Below are 21,646 nucleotides of genomic sequence, written 5' to 3'. Positions count from 1 at the left end.
TCTCTGTCTCTCTCTGCATCTGTCTCTGTGTCTGTGTCTCTGTCTGTCTCTCTGTCTCTGTGTGTGTGTGGGTGTCTCTCTCTACGTCTGTGTCTGTCTCTGTGTCTGTGTCTCTCTGTCTATCTCTCTGTCTCTCTCTGTGTCCGTGTCTATCTCTGTGTCTGTCTCTCTGTCTCTCTCTGTGTCTGTGTCTGTCTCTCTGTCTGTGTCTCTCTGTCTCTGTGTCTGTGTCTCTCTCTGTCTCTCTCTGCGTCTGTGTCTCTCTGCATCTGTGTCTGTCTCTGTGTCTGTCTCTGTCTCTCTCTGCATCTGTGTCTGTGTCTCTGTCTGTCTCTGTGTTTCTCTGTCTCTCTCTGTGTCTGTGTCTCTGTCTCTCTGTGTGTGTCTCTCTCTTTCTTGCTCTCCCATACTCTCAACTGCTGAAAACTATTGATTTCTGCATTGCCTTGTTTTTGATTGATGAAGAGGCATCCAAAAGTCTTACAGGTGGAAGACAAAAAAGTGTTTGTGACAATATTTGGCCCAGGATATTCCTGAATTTTCCTTGAATATGACTTTGAAAGAAAGCTGGCTACTCTTCAGGGCTCCGCAATTGGCCTTGCAGTCACAATGAACTCCGCTCCCATTCTGTTTCTTATAGTACCAGCTGTAGAATCCCCAGCACCTTCCTTAACCTCCCAGTGCCTCAGGCAGCTCTCAAAGACAAAATGTGAGGATCACATGAACAGATGCATATTTGCATTAGAGGAGAGGCTTTTCCCACCCAGAGTTCCCTAGCACCAAGAAAAAAAAGGTCTGGGCCAAGATTAAAAAGTAATAATAGTGGGGCAGCTAGGATACAGTGGATAGAGCACCGGCCCTGGAGTCAGGAGGACTTGAGTTCAAATCCTACCTCAGACACTTAACACTTACTAGCTGTGTGACCCTGGGCAAGTCACTTAACCCCAATTGCCTCACTAAAAACAAACAAAAAGTAATAATAATAAATGTTTAAAATATAAAAAAGAATTAGGAAAAATGTGGTTTGTAATTATACCCAGTGTTAATGACTTTAATGCAGGTCACCTGCAATGCAATTATCCTACAGGAAAGCAATTGGGTATGGGGAGGGGAGGGGAGGTGGGGGGAAGCTATAAAAATGGAATTAAAAGCCCTGGATTAGAGTGAAGATTTGGACAATATTGACAAGTATGGAAATATTGACAAGTCACCTCTCCTCACTAAGCTTTATTTTTTTCATGTGCAATAAAATAAAAAAAGCGAGAATAGCTCGTGTTTATACAAATCTTTAAGGCATCTTGGTGGTACTCCAGCTCTGGAATCAGGAAGACCTGAGTTCAAATACTGCCTCAGATTCTTACTAGCCATGTGACTCTGGGCATGTCCCTTAGCCCTGGTTGCCTCAGGTTCCTCATATGTAAAAAAGAGTTAGAAAAGGAAATGGCAAACCACTCTAGTATCTTTGCCACGAAAACTCCAGATGGGGTCACGAAGAGTCTAACAAGAACAAGGTTTATAAAGTGCTTTCCAAATATTATTTCATTTTTTCCTCACAGCACCCTGGGAGGTAGGTACTTTCTTCACAGTAATCTTGTATAGTAAATGGTGGCAGAGCACTGGTTCTGGAGTTAGAAAAACCTGAGTTCAAATCCTGCTTCAGACACTTAACTAGCTATATGACTCTGGGGAGTCACTTAACCTCTGCTTGCCTGTTTTCTCAACTGAAAAAATGGTGATAATCACCCCTACTTCCCACGGCTGTTGTGAGCACCCAATAAGAATATTTGTAAGGTGCTTAGGACAGTGCTTAGCACATAATAAGCATTATGTAGATATATAGACAGATCATGAAGTTGAGGCCAAGAAAGGTTAAATGACTTGTCCAGGGTCACAAAGCCAGTAAGGGTGCACTAGCAGTAATGGAGGAGGCAAAAAAAAAAAAAGGGGGGGTGGGGGGTTTAACAGAAAAACCGGAGACCCAAGCTCTAATTCAGTTATGAGCTTTAAGAAGGATTCAGACCCCAGTTAATGGGTAATTTAAGATTTGGGAAACAAGTCAGGGTCTAGCTTCTCTGACCCACATTAATCACCACCCATAACAAGAACACACAGAGGCAGGTCACAAAGACTTTAACAATAACAATGATACACAATGATACAAGGTATAGAAATTCTACTCATAAATGAAGATATTTTGAAAACAGCATGGGAATGAAAAGGTGACATGCAAAGGAAAGGCCAAATTTGTCCCCAGATTCACCCTATGATGTGTAAACTCCCAAAACACACCTCCACGGAAAAAAGTACCCGCCTCGGTGGTTGGCTTAGGACCCCAGGAACTCCAAATTAGTTTAGGCCCTTCCCTGTACCTCCCTAAAGTGGAGATTATTATAATGAGACTGATAATCAATTTATCCATACTATAAATATAACTGTTTTTTCTTTCCCTATTTAAGAGATACCTTCCCACTTTTCTGGTTCTCTCCCTGTGTTCACTCACAGTATTGCAATAAAACTAGGGAAACTGAGTCACCAAGTCTTGTAATTCTTTTGGGATGACTCATGATCAATCTGACCCTAATTCCATCCCACATTCTGTGTGTAAGGTAACCTTGCTGCCTCAGTATAAACAAAGCTAACAGAAATCTACCAGCCAGACAGATATTTCTACTCCAGATTTCTCTCGATTCCTCTCCTCCTCCTGAAATTCTTAGCTTTCATCAAGTTTTGGCTCAGGTGCCTTCCATGACACCTCACCCCACCCCACCCCACCCCCCAGTGTTTCTGCTTGCTTCCCCTTGCAATCACCTTACTTACTTCAATTGTACATAGTTTTTCAGCTTCTTCTCTGGGTACAGGGTTCATTCTCAAACCACTCCCACCCACTAAGAGACTGAAAACTCCTTAAGAGCATATGTTCTTTCATTTTTGTCTTTGGGACCCCAGTGATGTGTGCCATGGAGTAGGTACCCAAGAAAAGGTGAATTGAAATCAGTCAAGAATTGACAGATTGGGGCAAGAAAAGCCCTGCCTCTGGCCTTCAGAGTGAGCACCCAGAACTCTAATTTATAAGCACCAAGATGAATGCCGGGACCAGAGGCTGTGGGACAAAAGCTAAGCTAAACAATCCACTCAAGTTACAGACATGCTCCCACTGTTTAGTGAAAGGCATTCTGGGGAGGAGGGGGCTGTGACATACTGCCTCTGTAAAGCCTGCTTCACGGGGAATTTCTTCCCACAGTTCTTGCATTTGAATTCCTTCTCTTCACTTGGCTTTTGATGAAGCATCTGCAGGTGTTCAGCCAGGATCTCCTGGCTGGCAAAGCTTGACTCACAGTGGGGACAGACATGGTCCTTTTTGCAGCTTGGAGAATCTAGAAATGAAGCACAGAGAAAAATAGGATCATTTGGGGTCAACTTTGGAGGGCAGATTCCCTCCCTCCCCCGGTTTAGAAATTAATATCCATTTTCTTCATGAGCACCAGTAATAAGTTATGTACTCCTTTGTCATTTTATAGTCAATCATTTCTTTTAATTTAATTTATTTTAAAAGCATTTATGATGAGACAGCATTAACATAGGAGGTAGAGACATAGACCTGGGTTCCAGTCCCACTGGCTGTTTGACCCTGGGCAGATCACTTAACTGCTAGGGGCTTGAGGCAACTCTAGAACTAAACACTTCAGAGAAAGTGCCAGCCTATGTTAAGACAGGGAGTCTCTTCATTCATAACCACATAATCATAGGTTGAGTCCCCATTCCTTTCATCTATCAATTAACAAGCATCCATTAAGCACTTATATGCCCAGTTCTGGGAACTATCACATGTACCCCATACATCATTCCCTAGGGGAAATGGTGTAAATATACAGAAAAGAATTATATATTTCTAAAGTCATCTCCCTTAAACACTAAAACAAACAGAAGTCCATTTTGAGGAGTAAAGGGACATTTTAAATAAATTAGTCCTTATTTACAAAGTGTCTTCTGGAAATATCCAGACATCTCCTGGACTTCGGAATGTATGAGTTTATTGTTAGGTCTTGAGACACTAATCTGAACAAAATGGAAAAGGACAAACACACAGAAAAAAATATGACTGTGCCCCAGCATCCTATATATAGCTGATGAGCGGTGGTAAGTATGAATCAGGAGAACACTCCTAAGATACACACATCAGAGCATCTCAGAGGAGATAAAGATTTCATTGAATGGAGTGCTGAAAAGGATTTAGGAGATCATCAGGTTCAACCTCCAAATGTTACAAAGGAGTAATGAATTCTGTTCATTCAGGGACAGTGCACTTACCCAAGGTCACACAGGTAGTCACTTCCAGGATAGGAATTTGAACTCAAGTCTTCTGACTAAATCCAATGCATTTCTCTTGCAAATTTATACTAACGGTTCAAAGTGAAGTAGATATGGTCTGTAGTCACCAGGAAGTCAACCATGGAAAGTGTGTGGCCCTCTGGAAAGGTTTGCAAAATGGATAGAGCACCACAGTTGGAGTCAGAAAGACCTGGGTGTTCAAATCCTGTCTCTGACACTTACTAGCTCTGTGGTCATGGCAAAGACATTTAATATTTCTGAGCCTCAGTAACCTCAACTAGAAAATGAGAAGAAGAAGAAAGAGGAGAAGGAGGAGAAGGAGCAACAACAGCAGCAGGAGCAAAAGCAGAAGCAGCAGAAGGAGAAGGAGAAGGAGGAGAAGGAGAAGAAAGAGAAAGAGAAGAAGAAGAAGAAGAAGAAGAAGAAGAAGAAGAAGAAGAAGAAGAAGAAGAAGAAGAAGAAGAAGAAGAAGAAACTACTAGCATTTATATAGCACTTCAAAGCTTACAATCTCCAATACTAGACAATGCCTCAGACACACAGGTCAGGTTAATTGCCAGGAGCTTGTCACTAAAGTGTATTATTTGATCCTTATAAAAATCCTATGAGGAAACTGAGGCAAATAAAGGTTAAGTGACTTGACCAAAGTCACACAACTAGTAAGTGTATGAGGCAGTACAATGTCACCTAGCTGTTTTGGGTTTTTTTTGTGCAAACTATAAGTAAAAAAAAGGAAAAAAAAAGATAGTTTTCTAGAGATGCTCAATCCTTGACACCTTTCATGTTCACACATGACAGCTTGAATGAGCGAATAAATACCTTTCACATGAGTTGGTGGTGTTTTTCTAGTACGTTTCCCATGAGTTTCCTTGTTCGCGGTCATTTCCTCAAGCTCTTCCTCTTCATCCTCATCCTCTTCCATGTCACTGTCCAGATAGCCAATCAAAAGCTCAGTGTCTGTTTCTATATCCTCCACTGCCAAGTAGAAGATGTTTTCTCCTTCCTGGGGCACCAGAAAGAAATACACAGTGATGTTAGTTAGATGAACTAAATTCCAAAAGTCAGCCTTCCTATGGTGCTTTATAGTTACAATAGAGAGGCAGGTAGTGGAGAAAGAAAACAGGGAAAGAAACCCTGGGAGACCTGGGTTCAAGTGCCGCATCTGACACACACTGGCTGTGAGAAACTAGGCAAGTTACTCAACCTCACAGGCCACTAAGACCAAGCTGCAGAGGGGTGCTGACTTGTACTGATAGAGGGAGTTTCCTAAACCAATGAACTGATGAATGTATTCCTTGTCCTTGTTGCTTTATCAAAAAATACATATTAGATATCACTTTATTTGGATATCATAACCATCCTGTGACTTTCAAGAGCTGATGGTCTCCTTTTTACAGGTGGTGGGAGAACAGGGGAGGGAAGTCAGTAAAAAGTACACTCCTCATAAGCAGGGTATCTAGCACATTAGTTTCTAGCACAGTTTCCTCAAATATAAATGGATATAATAATGACACCAACCACCCAGGGTTGTTATAAATATTAAATGAGATAATATCTGTAATGCATTTAGCACAATACCTAACACATAGTAGGTGCTTAATATATCTTAATAATTCCTTCCTTCCTCTTTCCTTCCCTCCCTCCTTTTTTCTTTCCTTCCTTCCCTTCCTTCTTTTCCTCCTTTCTCTCCTTCCTAAATGCATTATAAATAAACTTTTCCACCCATAGTAATTTCTCTACCAACATGGCCCCTTCAGGAAATTGGCAGGAAAGGGGATTAGAAGAGCTACAGGTCATCTTCTCTAGGGATAATTCCACTCTCTAGCATACCATTTGTAAAGTCTTTATCACACTCGCCCATGTTTTATAAGTGCTACTAAGAGACACTTTCCCCACTACTCATTGCTCTTGAATATCTGTACTTCATTCCTTCCCTTTCTGGTTCCGATGCCTCATTGTCCCAATGATCAGAGCCTTGGTGTGATCTCCACAGTCTCCCAGGACCACTGTCTTGGCCATTTATCCAAACAGGATCCTCTTCTCTTGACTTTCTTCCACCATTTTGTAAGTCTAGGGAGCTCTCCACACTAGGGCCTATGCATGAATACCCAGGAGATGGTCAGGGGAATTCAACACCAGAGGGCTTACTCACCTGGCCCCCTGCCCTCCCCATCCTAGACTCCATTCTAGTAGCCAAGAAGGGTCTGGCATGGCCCAAGTGCCACTGCTAGTAGACAAGGCTGGCTGCTTCTTCAGCCATTCATATGACTGTTGGAGCACATGACTGTGGGAGGTTGTCTTTGGTATTTCTAATATTAAGCTTAGGATACAGGGATTCCTTCCTTTGAACCCACTCATCCCCCATAACCACTATCACTAAATTGGACATTTAGCAGAAGTCCCCTTGTAAATAACCAGACACCATCCTCTTCTGTCTAGGAGACAAGTATACAGGGGGTGGAGTCCTAAGATAACAAGAGGAGAATTGTGTTTAAGTAAGGAAGACTTTCCTAGCATTTTCATCAATCTCTATGTTTATCAGATTAATAACCAAGAAAGTTAATAGAAGTATCTTCACAGCATAGTGGGCCATATATCCACCCTTCAGAACACAAGGATAAGATAATGATTTTTAATTTTGTAACCTAAGATTAATTGAAACTGTCATTGGAAAATGCAGGGCATTGAACAGTTGGGCAGCTTTGTGATAAAATGAGAAAATGTTAATATCTCTTTTCAAACTATTTAACTCAATAAACCTGTTGGCAGCACATCAGCCTCCAAGGAGCAGGCACATTTGCATCTCTTTATGCTAATCATGGAATATGAAAACAAATGTGATTATATCTATGGCTGCAAGGTAGAGGTTTTGTGGTGAGGACCCGATTGGCATCAACACAACCTTCCTGTCACCTCCTACATCATCAGGCTCCCACTCATTCCTCATTTCCAGTCTCCTGTGCTTCAGGGAGGCTTCATTCACTGACATCTAAATTAAAAATAAATCAACAGGGGTAGCAAATTAAATGAAAAAAAGGGACCACACTTCTTATCTCTAGCAGAGATAGGAGGGAGGTGGCTGGCAGAAACTTACAAGAAATCTACTTCCAAGTCCCTCTTGGGTGAGAGGCAGGATGCTGTGTTGGACAGAAAGCTGGACTTGGAATGGTGAGGATGTTGGCTGATTTCTTTACAATCCTTTACACCCTGAGATCATAGAGCCAAAGCTGGAAGGGAACTTCAAGGCCTTCTTATCCAGCTGCCTCATTTTTTTTGTTTTGTTTTGTTTTTTTCAGATGAGGAAACTGAGATTCAGAGACATTGTGACTTGCCTAAGGTCATAGAGTTAGTAAGTAGTAAAATGGACATTTATATCCAGGTCTCCTGACTCTGAATCCTAGACTCTTTCACCAGTTACATGATAATGCTTGACCTCTCCAAGACTCAGTTTCCCCTTCTGCAAAATGAGAATAACAACAATATTATTAGTAATATTAATTAATAACCACATTAATTAATAATATTGACGATACTGTATCCAGAGTTGTAAAAATCAAAAAAGATAATTATATGCATAGTTTTTGTAAATACTAGGTCTAAATAAATGTAAATGTAACATAGAATGTGGAAGGGCTTTTTGTCTATCTTTGCATAGAGAAATTCAACTTGCCTATCTAGCAGACCTGAAAAACCTGGTATTACACACAGGTGGATTTTGAAAAGTATAAAAAGTAGTCCAAAAGAAACCATTCACTATCCCCCCCCCAAATATATCTGCCTCCTTCTCTTATTCTCTCCCTCTTACTTTGCCAGCTTGAATGTTTCTCCTTTCCCTGTTCCTATCTCTACTTTAAAGTTGTTTTTTTTTAATCTTTTGTGTTTATTTTGGGCTTTTTGGTACAGATTTGTGATTTCATCCTATATGGAGAACTTCCAGTATGGAAATTCCCTAAATAGCTACTGCTCAGCAATTCTTCTATAACTGAAACTCTTAGAGAGGTTCTTGGAGGCTGGAGAAGTCCAATGACTTGCCTAAGGTCTCCAAGCTAATAACATGGCCCGACAGGAAACATAATCCTAGTCTTGCTATTTTGCTACTGACCTTCTTGCCAATCCTGGGACCACATGGCCTTGCTGAAATCCTGCCTTTTCTAAGAAGCAGTGTTGACTAGTGGACAGGAGGCCACACTGGGAGGCAAGAAGACACACATTCAAACCCTAATTTAGATGCTTCCTGCCTGTGTGACCCTGGGAAAGTCACTTAAATTCTTTGAAGCACTTATGACAGTTAAGTGAGATAATATTTGTAAAGTGATTAGCATAGTGGGACTTAATAAATGATCATATCCTTCTTTTCTTCTTTCTTCCTTCTTTCCTTCTTCCTTTTCTTTCTTTCTTACCCTCTTCCATTTTTTCTCCCCCCCTCCTTCCCTCCCTCCATCCCTTTTTTCATTTGTTCCTTTGTTCCTTCCTTTTGCTTCCTTCTTCCATTCCTTCCTTCCCTTTTTCCTCCCCCCCATCCCTCCCTCCTTTTTTCTTTCCTTTTTCCCTGGTAGTCCCAGCACCTAGCAAAGAGTTTAGCACATTGTGAATATGGAATAATGTTTGTCAATTTGATTGTTTGGACAATCAAATGAGATAAATTCATAATGTGTTTGGAAAACCGTGAAGCACAATATGTATTAGACCTTACTTTTTTTTCTTTGTTTTCTTTTTGTGGGGCAATGGGACTTAAGTGACTTGCCCAAGGTCACACAGCCAGTATCAAGTGTCTGAGGCTGGATTTGGACTTAGGTCCTCCTGAATCCAAGGCCAGTGCTTTATCCACTGTGCCACCCAGCTGCCCCCTAGATCTTACTTTTTTACAAAACAATTCCTACTCCTCCAACCATCTTTCCAGCCACCTTGTCCCCACCCCCAACCAAAAAAAAAAATGCCCTGGATGGTTTAAGCCTTTCAGCTCCACTTTTATCACCCTAGGTTGTAATGAGTGCCTCATCTGGCTCCCCTCCTCAGACCAACCCCGGCCATTCTTTGCTTTCCTCCCTGGTAATTTTCTTGCCAGTTCCCCTCCCACCCTGTATGGGCCTATTTTCAGTACCTTCTCCTTACTCCTGTCCCACTTTAAACTTTGGTTATCATAATGAGAGTAATCTTCCATTGATCCTCTAAATAAATAGATGCATAGTTAGGTAGGTGGGTAGGTGACAGATAGATAGATAGATAGATAGATAGATAGATAGATAGATAGATAGATAGATAGATAGATAGATAGATAGATAGATAGATAGACAGACAGACATATGTAGCTATAGATAGATGAATAAGTAAATAAATAAATAGATGAATGAATGAATGAATGAGTGAATGAATGACAGAAATACTAGTGCAGCTATCTACCTCCCAGATGGCTGTACTCATTACCCCTGTCACTTTCTAAGCAAATCCCTCCTTGGTGGCTAGTCCCCTATATCTGCTGCTCACCTATCATAATATAAGTTCCTTAAGGAAAGGCATATATATATTTTTTTACTTTTAAATTTGTATCCCAACCATTTAGCCTGGTGTCTAGCAACTAAGAAGTGCTTAATAATGTTTTGTTTTGTTTTGATTATTCCTTGTTTTAAGGTCAAGTGCGGAAGATGCCACTTCCTTGAATCTTCTTTCATGGACAGTGAATTCCTCCCTCAGCCCATACTGAGCACTCTCTCTGTACTATTCCCATGAACTTAACATATATACTTTTGTACTAGTTATTGGTCTGGGTCAATATGTACAAATGAAGCATGACTAATGAATTCATATATAACTAAAGAGTGGTCACATTTTTGTTAATGATGTTCAGTCATTTTAGTCATGTCTAACTCTTCATGACCCTAAAAACCCCAAGGTTTTCTTGGCAAAGATAATGGAGTGGCTTGTCACTTCCTTCTCCAACTCATTTTACAGATGAGGAAACTGAGGCAAACAAGGTTAAGTGTCCTGCCCAGGGTCATACAGCTAATGCCTGAGGCTGGATTTGAATTCAGGTCTTTCAGACACCAGGCCTGGTGCTTTACCCATTTTGTCACCTGGCTGCCCTCACCTATTAGCAGCTAGAGGAATAGGCAAAGGCTTCATGTAGAACATGGTACTAGAGTTGAACTTTCAAGGAAATTAGGGATTTTAAGTGGTAGAGATAAGGTGAAAACACATTCCATGGATAAAAGATGATGCAAATGCAAAGGCAGAGATATGGGAAATGCAGTGACATTTAAGAAGAGCGGAAAGACAACCAATTCAGCTGGACTGAAGAGTACAATGTGAAGGAGAATCACATATACTATGGAAAGGTAGTTTGGGGTCAGATTATGAAAATGTCTAAATGTCTAACAAAAGATCACACTGAAGAAACTTACAAAGAAGAGAACAATAAATGCAATAACTACTCCAAAAGGAAGATTGTGGATGTATATCAAGATTTTAAGGAAAAAAGCAAAGCATAAAGGTAAAAAAAAAATTATGAAAGGGAATAGCTTTTGATTCCTTGATTAGCTCACAGGTTTATTTTGCAAAGGAAAATTAAGTGAAAACTGAAGTTTCATCTCCAATTAACATAGTCTCAGTTCTCTATGTTGTCTGTGAGTCATTGGTCTGAGCTTTTCAAAAATGGCCCCTCATACCTGCCAAAAGTGGCTGCTGAGTCAGTCCAGGTTCTGTTCCTTCTAGAATTCACATGGATCCAACCAAAAGAAAATGGAAGACAGCAAGATGATAGGCAGGCAAATGAAATTGCTATTTGGTTGTGTCTTGAATGTGATTTCTAATGGTACCAGCCATACATTGTCCCTATATAGAAGTAGATTTGAACCATGTTGTCCAGGGCCTTCTCAGAAAATCACTGTTCCTCCTCCTCATTACAACCAACTGTGGATCATTTAGATAAGAAACTAGAGTTGCTCTTAAAGTTAAATGTTCCTATCAAAGAGGAAGATAACACTCAGATACTTCAAGATGGCAAGAGAAAGAAACCAGGAAAATGGTAGCCCAAGAGAAAAGCATTCTTGTGAAAATCTGTGTTTAAAGAGCTGATACCAAGGAGATCCAGAAATTTCTTAAAAAGAAGAGCTTGAAGATTTTCTAAAAAGTATGACTTATAGAGAGGGGGAAAAGGTAACTGAAAGATCATGTGTCTTGTTTCTAGTGGAAGAGTTAAAGGTGGAGACAGAAAGTTACCATGCTCCAGAAAGAGCTCTTCATAAGCATATCCTATGTCAGTGTCCCAGCATGGTTAATACTATAAGATGCCTGCCTCTACATCTCTGATACTAGCTGATATAAAAATTAAAGAGGCTAATTCCACCCAGTGTAACCCATTCATCAAGCTTGCTACACTTGCAGAAGAGTCTCCTCACTGGAGGAGGGAATGATTACTCAGCTCTGGATGCCTGAATTAGGGATAAGGTTGTTGAGTACTTGAGAAGAGAGTCCATTTGTTTCTCACTTTTAAAGAGGAGATACATGGCTCTAGGTTGTTTTGAGGAAAGATTCCTAGAAAAAGAGAGAAAATGTTTTGCAAAGTGACTTATATGGAGACAAACCAGTCTCTCAATCATGTCTCGGGAAATCCGAGACATGATTGAAAGACTGGTTGACTCAGAAGATTTGCTCCATGGTTTAACACTGGAAATTCTCTGTTAAAATGGGATATCTAATACCCAGTGGGAGAACGAATTCAGCCTATATATAGCCTGGTATTTTCTAATCTGCATAATTCTTCAGATTCTTTGCTATCTGCTTGGATAAATGAATTTATTTTTATTAATAACAATAATAATGATATTAATGGCTAGTATTTCTATAGCACTTTAAGGAATGCAAAGTTCTTTGCAAATCTTACCTCATTTGATCCTTATAACAACCCTGAAAGGTAGATGCTATTATTATCATCATTTTATAGATGAGAAAACTGGGGTAGACTGAGATTGACTTGCCCAGGGTATAACTAGTAAGTGTCTGAAGCTGAATTTGAACTCAGATCTTCCTGACTCTAGTTCCAGCACTCTATCAACTGTGCCACCTACCTGCCTCACTAGTTGTGATGGCCTTTTTTGTAACTAGTATTTGATGGGGAGTCAAGCCCTCAGATATATGCTTAGGACACTCCTTCCCCTTCAGGGATAAAAACCAGGAAAGTGGCCTAAACCTTTAAAAAAAAAGAAAGAAATTCCCCCAACATAACTTGCACTAGCTTAGAATCTTTTTAAATGACCTTATGAAGAGAATACTATCATAAGCATATTGTGTTCCCTACCTGCCAATATTTAAAAAAAAACATTGCTACCTAGTCTCCAGTGTTTATTTACAGAAAAATAGTCATTTCTCAATAGAATATGACAATAGTTGGGGCAGCTAGATGGCGCAGTGGATAAAGCACTAGCCCTGTAGTCAGGAGGAGCTGAGTTCAAATCCAGCCTCAGACACTTGACAATTACTAGCGGTGTGACCCTGGGCAACTCACTTACCCCTTATTGCCCCGCAAAAACAAAACAAAACAAACAAATATAGCGGAGAGGAGGGAGAAGTGATTTATAAGGGGGCAGCCAGGTGGTACAGTGGATAGAGCACTGGCCCTGGAGTCAGGAGGACCTGAGTTCAAATCTGGCCTCAGACACTTGACACTTACTAGCTGTGTGACCCTGGGCAAGTCACTTAACCCCAATTGCCTCACACACAAAAAAATGATAATAGCAAGATTATCATAGATTCCTTTGTGTATTGGGGAATAAGCAAATAATCAATGAAGAAATGAAGCTTTGTTAATACTTAATCTTTGAATTGACATCAATACCCTTTCTCTTTCCATAGGTCAGATGATCATACCACATATGGAAAACAAAATTCTGAGAGGAGAATTCTAGGCATCCTCCAACACTAGAGGGTAAACAATGGTGTCTTCATTTCTTCCTTTAACTGCAGCACACTGCAACTTATTGCTCTATGACAAACTATTAAAATATTTGTCAAAATAACATAGCATGTTCAATCACATTGCTCTCATTTAAAAGTTTATTATTGCTAATGATATTCAAGAGGATAATGTTTTTTTGAAATGCTAAGATTAAAAAAAATATTTTGAAAAATTGTTTATTTCATCTTTATTTCATTTTGGAATTTCTACTTTTCTATATGCTTTGTAACATACATGATACATTAGTTAAGTAGTATATATAGAGAATTTTTAGATAATTAATGTACAAGCATTATTAAACCTATACTCAGAAGAGATTAAAGAAAGAAGGAAAGGACTCAGATGTATAAAATTATTGATAGCAGCTCTTTTGTGATGGCAAAGATCTGGAAACTAAGGGAGCACTTAATATTTGGGAGGTGGCTTTAAAATACTTATGGCATATGAATGTGATGGGATGCTATTGTTCTATAACAAATGATGAAAGGGACTGTTTCAGAGAAACTTTGGAAGACTTGTGTAAACTGAGGAAGCATTGAGCAGGACAAGCAAAAGAATTCATATAAAAACAGCCTTGCAAATACAAGTAACTTTGAATGATTTTAGCTACTTAGATCAAGGCAAATGACTAATCAGAATTCAAGAGGACAATAAAGAAGCATGCTACTCACCTCCTGACAGAGAGCTAATAGGTTCAAGCTACAGAATGAGGCATACATTTTTTTTTGTACAGGGCCAATGTTGAAATTTGTTTCCCTTGACTATACATATTAGTTAAAATGATTTTGATTTTTTTCTTTTTTTCACCCACTGAGGGGTGGGCTGGGTATGTGAGAGAGGGGAAAAAAGAAAATTAAATTTTAAGAAATATACAAATATTGTGAGTTCATGCTTTTTGAAACTTCTTGGAGTGTATAATTTAAAATATTTGGCAGCCAATACTCTAAATCACTATAAATATTCCATCATGAAACTACTGAACAGACTTCAATTGAACTTTTTTCCTTTTTGCAACTCTACATGTTTCTGCTTTTTCTATTTAATCTCCCTAAGTCCCCCAAACTACATCAAGAGTTATTCTTTTAAATGCATGACTTATGGGCTTTGAAATTTCTTTCTGATCAATTTGACATGTCATTCTAATTCTGAAATTCATGGTTGCCAGCTACAGATATATTTCAGTAAATCTGAATGGACCATTCGACTTCAATTTCATAATCTAGGCACGTGGAAAGAAGGTTTGCTTATGAAATCCTCCCACAATGATTCTGATACTTAAATCATCATTTCCAAAGCAAATTTTCCTAAGTCGTTTAAACAGCAGAGCTCAGAATATAACCAAGCCTTCAACAAGGAGTTCCAATCCTTTGCCAAAACAGACTTCAAATTCCTAATCCCTCATCCAAAAAAATTGGACCAAGTATTGACATTTTCCACCAAGCAAGCCACATAGACACAAATGTTTTTCATTTACTCCACTCCAGGGATATACAACCCAAATAAAAAATTTCCTGAATATCCCAAATACCAGATGCAATATGGAATCCAAAAGATTCATAATGTTAGGCAGGAAACATTATGATACACTCATAGCACCACGGCATTTCTGGCCCAAAGAGTGGAATGCAAACCTCATGAGATCATTCCAACCAACTCCAATATTGACGCTGCTCTCTGACCCAGGACCAGCTCATTTTCCTCTCTGCCCTAGTTGAAGTCTAGGCCTAGACTGCCCATAGCCTGGTACTGTCATTACTGTGAAGTCAAGAACCTCTCTTAGAGAGGAGTATGTGACAGTTCCCTTATACTGTAGTCCAATAAGAAAAGGGCCATGGGATAACCATTGAACTACTTTTTACTGGTACATAGTAGGCACTATATAAATATTTATCCATCTCTCCTTCCTTTGCTTTCCTAGGAAAAAGAGAAGGCTGAGAGAGAGACAGGGACAGAGACAGATAAAAAGAGACAGAAAGACACAGAAACAGAGACAGAGAGACTGGGAGAAACTTGTCTACATTGCACAGGAAAAGGGAGGAAGAAAGGAAGGAAGAAAAGAAAAAAGGGAGGGAGGGAGAAAGGAAGGAATAAAAGAATAGAAGGAAGGAATGGAAGGAAGGAGGGAGGGAAGAAGGAAAGACTTATTAAGTGCCTAATATATACAAGGCACTGAGTTAAGAGCTTTAAAAATGTTATTTCATTTGATCCTTCACACAGCTCTGGGGACATAGGTGCTGTTATTATTCTCATTTCATAGATGAGGAAACAGAGACAAACCAAGGTTAAATGATTTGCCCAGGGTCATGCAGCTAGGAAGAGTCTGAGGCCAAATTTGGACTCAGCTCTTCCTGACTCTAGGCCTAGTGCCCTATTCCCTGAGCCACCAGGAAACCTCTCTTGGGTAGACTTAGTCAATGCAATAGGCCCCACAAACCAGAGTCAAGTGAAATACTAAGCTCCTTGGCCTCTGAGCAAGCTTAGACTTGAATTATTCTGAGTGAATTATGGCCATACCACCTTTAATACCCAAAGTCATAAACTCTTCCAATAGTGACGTCTAGTTAGTGTCTGGGTGCAGAACCACCAATATGCCGTGCTGTTTACTATGGAAGGTATGTGGACTTGGACACCTTGCTTAAGCTTCTAGTCCTCAGTTTCCTCATGTATAAAATGGGGGCTGAACTAGGTGGCCTTAGAGTTCTCTTTCAGCTCTAGATCTAGGATCATATGATCTTAAAATTGAAAAAAACCAAAAAACAGGCTTTCACAAGGCCTGTTTATCTAAGACTTAGCCCAATTCATTCTGTGGAATGGCATGGGAAATCTTGGAATAATAAAATAAAAATCACCACCTGACAACTTCACTTCCCATGACTAGTCACAGGTATGCAGAGACTATGCCAGGTAAGCCCAGGCACACTCTGATCTCTCAAAAAAGATTTCATATTTTAGGTCTCTTTCTAAATTTTTTTCGAGACCAGGCCTCCCCATCATGCCTAGAATGAAGGTGCAGAAGCCATGCACAGACACAGTCTCATTCTGATTAGCACAGGAGTTCTGACCTGCTCTTTCTCCAAACAAGGCTGGTTTCAATCCTCCTCAGGTGACCTAGTGCAGAGCCTCCCTCCTCTCCCAGGGTCCAACCATATCTATGTTAGACTTGGTGCAAACACGCTATCAACTTAGCCCACTTCAGCTCAGAACTCTTAAGGTCTAGCACTTCCCAGTGTCAGCCTCTGAGATAGCACCACCATGCCCAGCTGCATTTATTTACTCATTCATTCATTCATTCAATCATTCATTTGTTTATTTAGAGGCTGACTGACCCTAAAAGGAAATTATAAGGAAGATGCACAAAGTTTCCAGGAAGATATTTTGTTACTTCAGTTGTGTCCAGCTCTTTCTGACCCCATTTAGGATTTTCTTGGTGAAGATAGTGAAGTGGTTTGCCATTTCCTTCTCCAGCTCATTTTACATATGAGTAACTGAGGGAAATAGGGTTAAGTGACTAGCCCAGGGTCACAGAGCTAGGAAGTATCTGAGGCCAGATTTGAACTCAGGAGGATGAGTCTTCCTGATTCCAAGCTTAGTGCTCTATCCACTGAATTACCTAGCTGTCTGAATCATCTATTAAGCAAAAGTAGAGGCTGGTTTCCTAGATAAAGAAGGAAGTTAATAAGCATTTATTAAGTTACTACTATGTGCTAGGCATTGCTGTAAGTCATTTACAAAGGTTATCTCATTTGATTCTCTCAACACCCCTAGAAGGTAGGTGATGCCTACCTCTGATCCCTATTTTACAAATGAGGAGACTGTGAGACAAGGGTTAAGTAATTTGCTCAAAGGTCATATAGCTATGTGAGGCCTGAGTTGAACTTAGGTCTTCCTGACTTCTAACCTGATACTCTATTCATTGTGCCATTTAGCTATCCCTAGATAGTGTGATATAGTAGAAAGGCTACAAAACACCAGGCCAGCCAACTTATGCCCATTCTACTACCCTCCCAGATCTATCTACATCTTAGCTATCTTTAGACCACAGTGCAATCACTTCATCAGTTTCTTTATCTGAAATGGGAAAAATACCCTTGCCCCACCTAATTAACAAGATTAATGATCTGGAGCCAGTGAAATAATGAAATGTTTGTATTTATTATTTCAAAGGAACCACATCCTTCCAATGTCTCAGGTTCATAATCTTGTCACAGTTCTGGACTTCTCACTCTTCTTTACCCCACATAGCCAATCAATGCCAAATCTCGGTCCCTAACAGTTCTAATTCTTTGGCCCTGTGATCTGATCAACCCCACTTTACAGGTTAGGAAATTAAAGTTTGGTGAGACTTAGTGATTTTTTTTTTCTAGTAATTATCCAAGGTGGAGTCTAAAGCCACCTGTTTCCAGATTTTATATTCAACAGATTTTCCACCATGCCATACTTGAACAATCCATTGTAACAGTGACCTCAGTGATTCTGGGAATCCTTCCACCAGCACAGATTTCAACCATTAGTGACTTTTTAATCTTGGACAGTTCTGATCTGTCCTTAAGTGAATCATTCAAAGAAAATTTAGCCTGTGATCTAGAGGCTACTTTCTAAGCATACTACTTCCGTACACTAGGATAATACCCTGGCAGTCAATCTGTTAGCCTTTGCTCTTTCTTCATGCTAGAGCATTTATTTTCCTGATCACACATACACACTGAACTTAGAATCAGGATCTCTGGTTTGAAAATCTGACCAAGGAATTGACAAGCTGAATGAATAAAGGGATGGATGAATGAATAGATGAACAACTCAATGAATGAGAAAAGCAGAGGGACCATGGCAGGCTACAGTGGCTAGTACTTCCCATGCTCTGAATGCTGCTACTTCTGTTCATATAACCCACATCCACATTAGACCTTTTGGCTGCCAGGTCACACTGCTGACTCAGGTGGAATGCAGTCATGCATTGAGAACTCAATTCCTGCCTCTGAGCTACAAATAGAAGCAGGTAGAAGAGTGAATTCACTACCAACAAAATGTGTGGTAGCAAGAGATACCCAGCAGGCCGACTCACCTGAATGGCAGCCAGGTTCTTCTGCTCTGGGGTGGGCGCCTCATGAACAAAGCGCAACCAGTTAGAGAAGCGTGGGTTGCTGGCATCCAAAACATAGAGGACTTGGCCCTTACTTCCACGCACCTGGAACATAAAAGAGTCAAATATATTATTGCTTTCAATCTTAATCAGCATAAGCAAGCTAAAGTGGATTTAGCATGCAGAAAATCACATAGAATTAGAGACCATTTAAATTTTTATTTTCCATCAGTACATTTTGAGTGCATGGATCTAGAAAGATAGAAAGGGGGTGGGTTGTAAAGGATTTGCATAGGCAAACAGAGCAATTTATATTTTCTTCAAGGGACAATAGGGATCCCCTGAAGTTTATTGAGTAGGGGAGTGATATGATCACATCTGACTTTAATGAAAATTACTTTGGCATCTGTGTATAAGGTGGACTGGAGAGGACTCAGAAGGAGCAATTAGGAGGTCATTACAATTCTCCAAGGAGAGAGATGCTAAAGGCTTACATTAAAGTGGTGGTCATGTGAGTAGTGAGAAGCAAATGGATATAAGAGATACTACAGAGGGGGAAAATGGCAGGTTTAGGCAGCTGTTTTGTAATTTGGAGTGAGAATGAGGAGTTCAAGATAATGTCAGGATTGAAAAGGAGAGAGGAACCTGAAATAGGAATGGGGAAATTGAAGAGAGGAGTGGGTTATGAGAACAAACAACTTCCAATTGGACATATTTGGTTTGAGATTCCTGTGGGACATCCAGTTTGCAGTGAATGATGGGGGACTGGTACTCAAAAGATAGACTGGGAATATAGATATCTGTACATATCCATAAGATATAGATGTAGATGTAGATGTAGATATAGATATAGATATAGATATAGATAGATGTAGATATAGATATCTGTACATATCCATATATACACATACATATATGTTCATATTTATGTGTATATGCATGTATGTAATAAATAAACATAAATTATATATGTTTATGTATATTTGTATATATCATCTGCATGAAGATGATAATTAAAACCATGGAATGAGTTTATAAAATCACCAAGAATAAGAGTAGAAAGACAAAAGAGAAACACATCTAGGGACACCTTGAGAAACACCCACAATTAATGTGAGGGATATGAATGATGGTGTATCAAGGAATGAGATGAAATAGCCCAATAGGTAAAAGGAAAATTGAGAACAATGTCAACAAAAATTCAGAGGATGAGCATATATAGGAAGGGAGGGTAATCAATTGTGTCAAATGCTGCAGAGACATCAAGATATGTAAGAAACAAGAAGAGGACAGATGCCATATATTTTTCACTTAAGAGATTACCGGTAACTTTTTTTATAACAGCATTTTTGTAGTCACAAAACCTTAGAAACGAAGTAGGCATACAGCCCCTAAGAATTGTGGTACATGCATACAATGGACTGTCATTGTGCTATAAGAAATGAGAAATATGATGAATGCAGAGAAGCCTGAAAAGACTTACATGAAAAAACACAAAGTGAAATAAGCAGAACTGGGAAAAAGTCTACCCAATAACAACAACAATGGCAATGGAAACATCAGTCACAAAATAATTGAATCTGATTATTGTGGAATTATAATGAAAAAAGTTCACCCCCAAAAAAGATGCATCAGGATGGAATGTTGGAATATTGGAAATCACTGGTTACTATGAGGAGGGAATTTTCGGTTGAGTGATGAGGACATAAACCAAATTGCAAAGGGTTGAAGAGTGAGATAAAAAGAAGTGGCAGCACCAATGGCAAATAGATTTTTCTCCAAATTTGTCTGAGGATGTGATAGTATATGATAACTTTAAGGGTTCAAACTAGAAGCCAGTAAAGATTATTTTAAAGAGAAATGTAGTCATGTAGTGGAAGAGCCAGTAATTAAGGAGAGGTAGAAGATTGGGAAGGAGTGTGGAAACTAAGGTAAATCCTGTAAAAGTTAGGAGAATCTGGGACCAAGTACTCATGTACAGGTATTGATGAAAGGGCAACCTTATCAATGATTGGAGTAAAGGAAGAGAAAGTAGGTGATGACATCAAGCAGTTTTGAAATAAAGAGAAGAGGAAGGTCATGGTGAATGTCCTCTCTTTGAAGCAAGGGTCTTGAAGGTTTGAAAAGAGAAGAGAATGTTTAGAGAAGCTTCTATAGGGAGTGGTATAGAAAAGCAGTTAGGGAGGAGTAAAATCTTTTACCCCATCTGACCATATGCCCTGTTCATCTCCTTGTCCTTGATGCTGAAACTTCTTCCTCCAGATGACCAGACTTCCTGAGATCACGTATTGATGGTTTATTCCACTGAGCAGTGGTACTACCAGCATGGGATTATGCTTTCCTGATCAATAGCTCTCACCAACACAAATACATATGACCACATATGGGCCCAAAGCTCAGAACATGCTTCACATCATATCCACCCATGAACCCTACCTCCTAGTCACCTATCAGATCAGGGGTGTCAAATTTAAAAAGAAAGAGATCCCTATGGAACGATTATTGATTTAAAAAGCACAAATGAACATTAACTGTTATATCATTTTACATACACATATATTTCCCAATTACAATTTAATCTGGTTCAGACTGTTCTGGGACTTTTGTGGGCTGCACCTCACAGAGTCTAGCATCTCTGCTCTAGACTTAGCTTGAAAAGGCCAAGGCCCTCCACTGCATCTGGGGCCATGGCCAATCATGCTGACCTATGACTTGTCACTGGACTCAGATGACTCTGGAGGGGAAAGTGAGGCTGATGATTTTGGACAGCTATGCCTCACTTAAATGCAATTCACTTGCAAGTCAAGACATCATCCTCTTGATGTCACAGGTCCTGTTTGAGAATGAAGGATGCTAGGTGGCACAGTGGGTAAAGCACCAGCCCTAGATTCAGGAGGACCTGAGTTCAAATTCGACCTCAGACACTTGACACTTACTAGCTGTGTGACCCTGGGCAAGTCACTTAACCCCCATTGCCCCGCAAAATAAATAAATAGATAGGTAGATAGATAGATAGATAGATAGATAGATAGATAGATAGATAGATAAATGAATAAATAAATAAATGAGAATGAAGGGTGGACAACAGACTAACTGGAACACCCCTAACCTCACCTTGTTTTCTGGGAACAGCAATCAGATCAATTTGGGATTACTTCTGGAAAAAATGTGTCAAGTGTCTATCATGTTATTCCACTTACTAAGCCTGTAACCTCCAAAATAAAAAGCATCCTTCCCCTGTGAAAACTAATTTATATGTATTGTCTCCCCTACCTAAAATGTATTCT

At 39.7% G+C, this 21,646-nt stretch overlaps 1 protein-coding gene across 2 annotated transcripts in view; it reads right to left on the bottom strand.

Annotated features, from left to right (window-relative positions):
* The window catches only part of PRDM5 (PR/SET domain 5), a 185,540-nt gene that overhangs the window by 107,101 nt on the left and 56,793 nt on the right, over positions 1-21,646 (bottom strand). For both annotated transcript variants that reach the window (XM_043973326.1, XM_043973328.1), the window contains exons 3-5: positions 18,342-18,464; positions 5,149-5,332; positions 3,200-3,374 (exon numbers count right to left, since the gene is read on the bottom strand). In XM_043973326.1, coding sequence (XP_043829261.1) covers positions 3,200-3,374; positions 5,149-5,332; positions 18,342-18,464 — 482 coding nt within the window. The remainder of the gene's footprint in view (positions 1-3,199; positions 3,375-5,148; positions 5,333-18,341; positions 18,465-21,646) is intronic.

Source organism: Dromiciops gliroides, chromosome 6, assembly GCF_019393635.1.
Source record: "Dromiciops gliroides isolate mDroGli1 chromosome 6, mDroGli1.pri, whole genome shotgun sequence".
Lineage (NCBI taxonomy): Eukaryota > Metazoa > Chordata > Mammalia > Microbiotheria > Microbiotheriidae > Dromiciops > Dromiciops gliroides.
The sequence above is the reverse complement of the archived record's forward strand: the minus strand, read 5'-3'. Positions and strand labels throughout refer to the sequence as shown.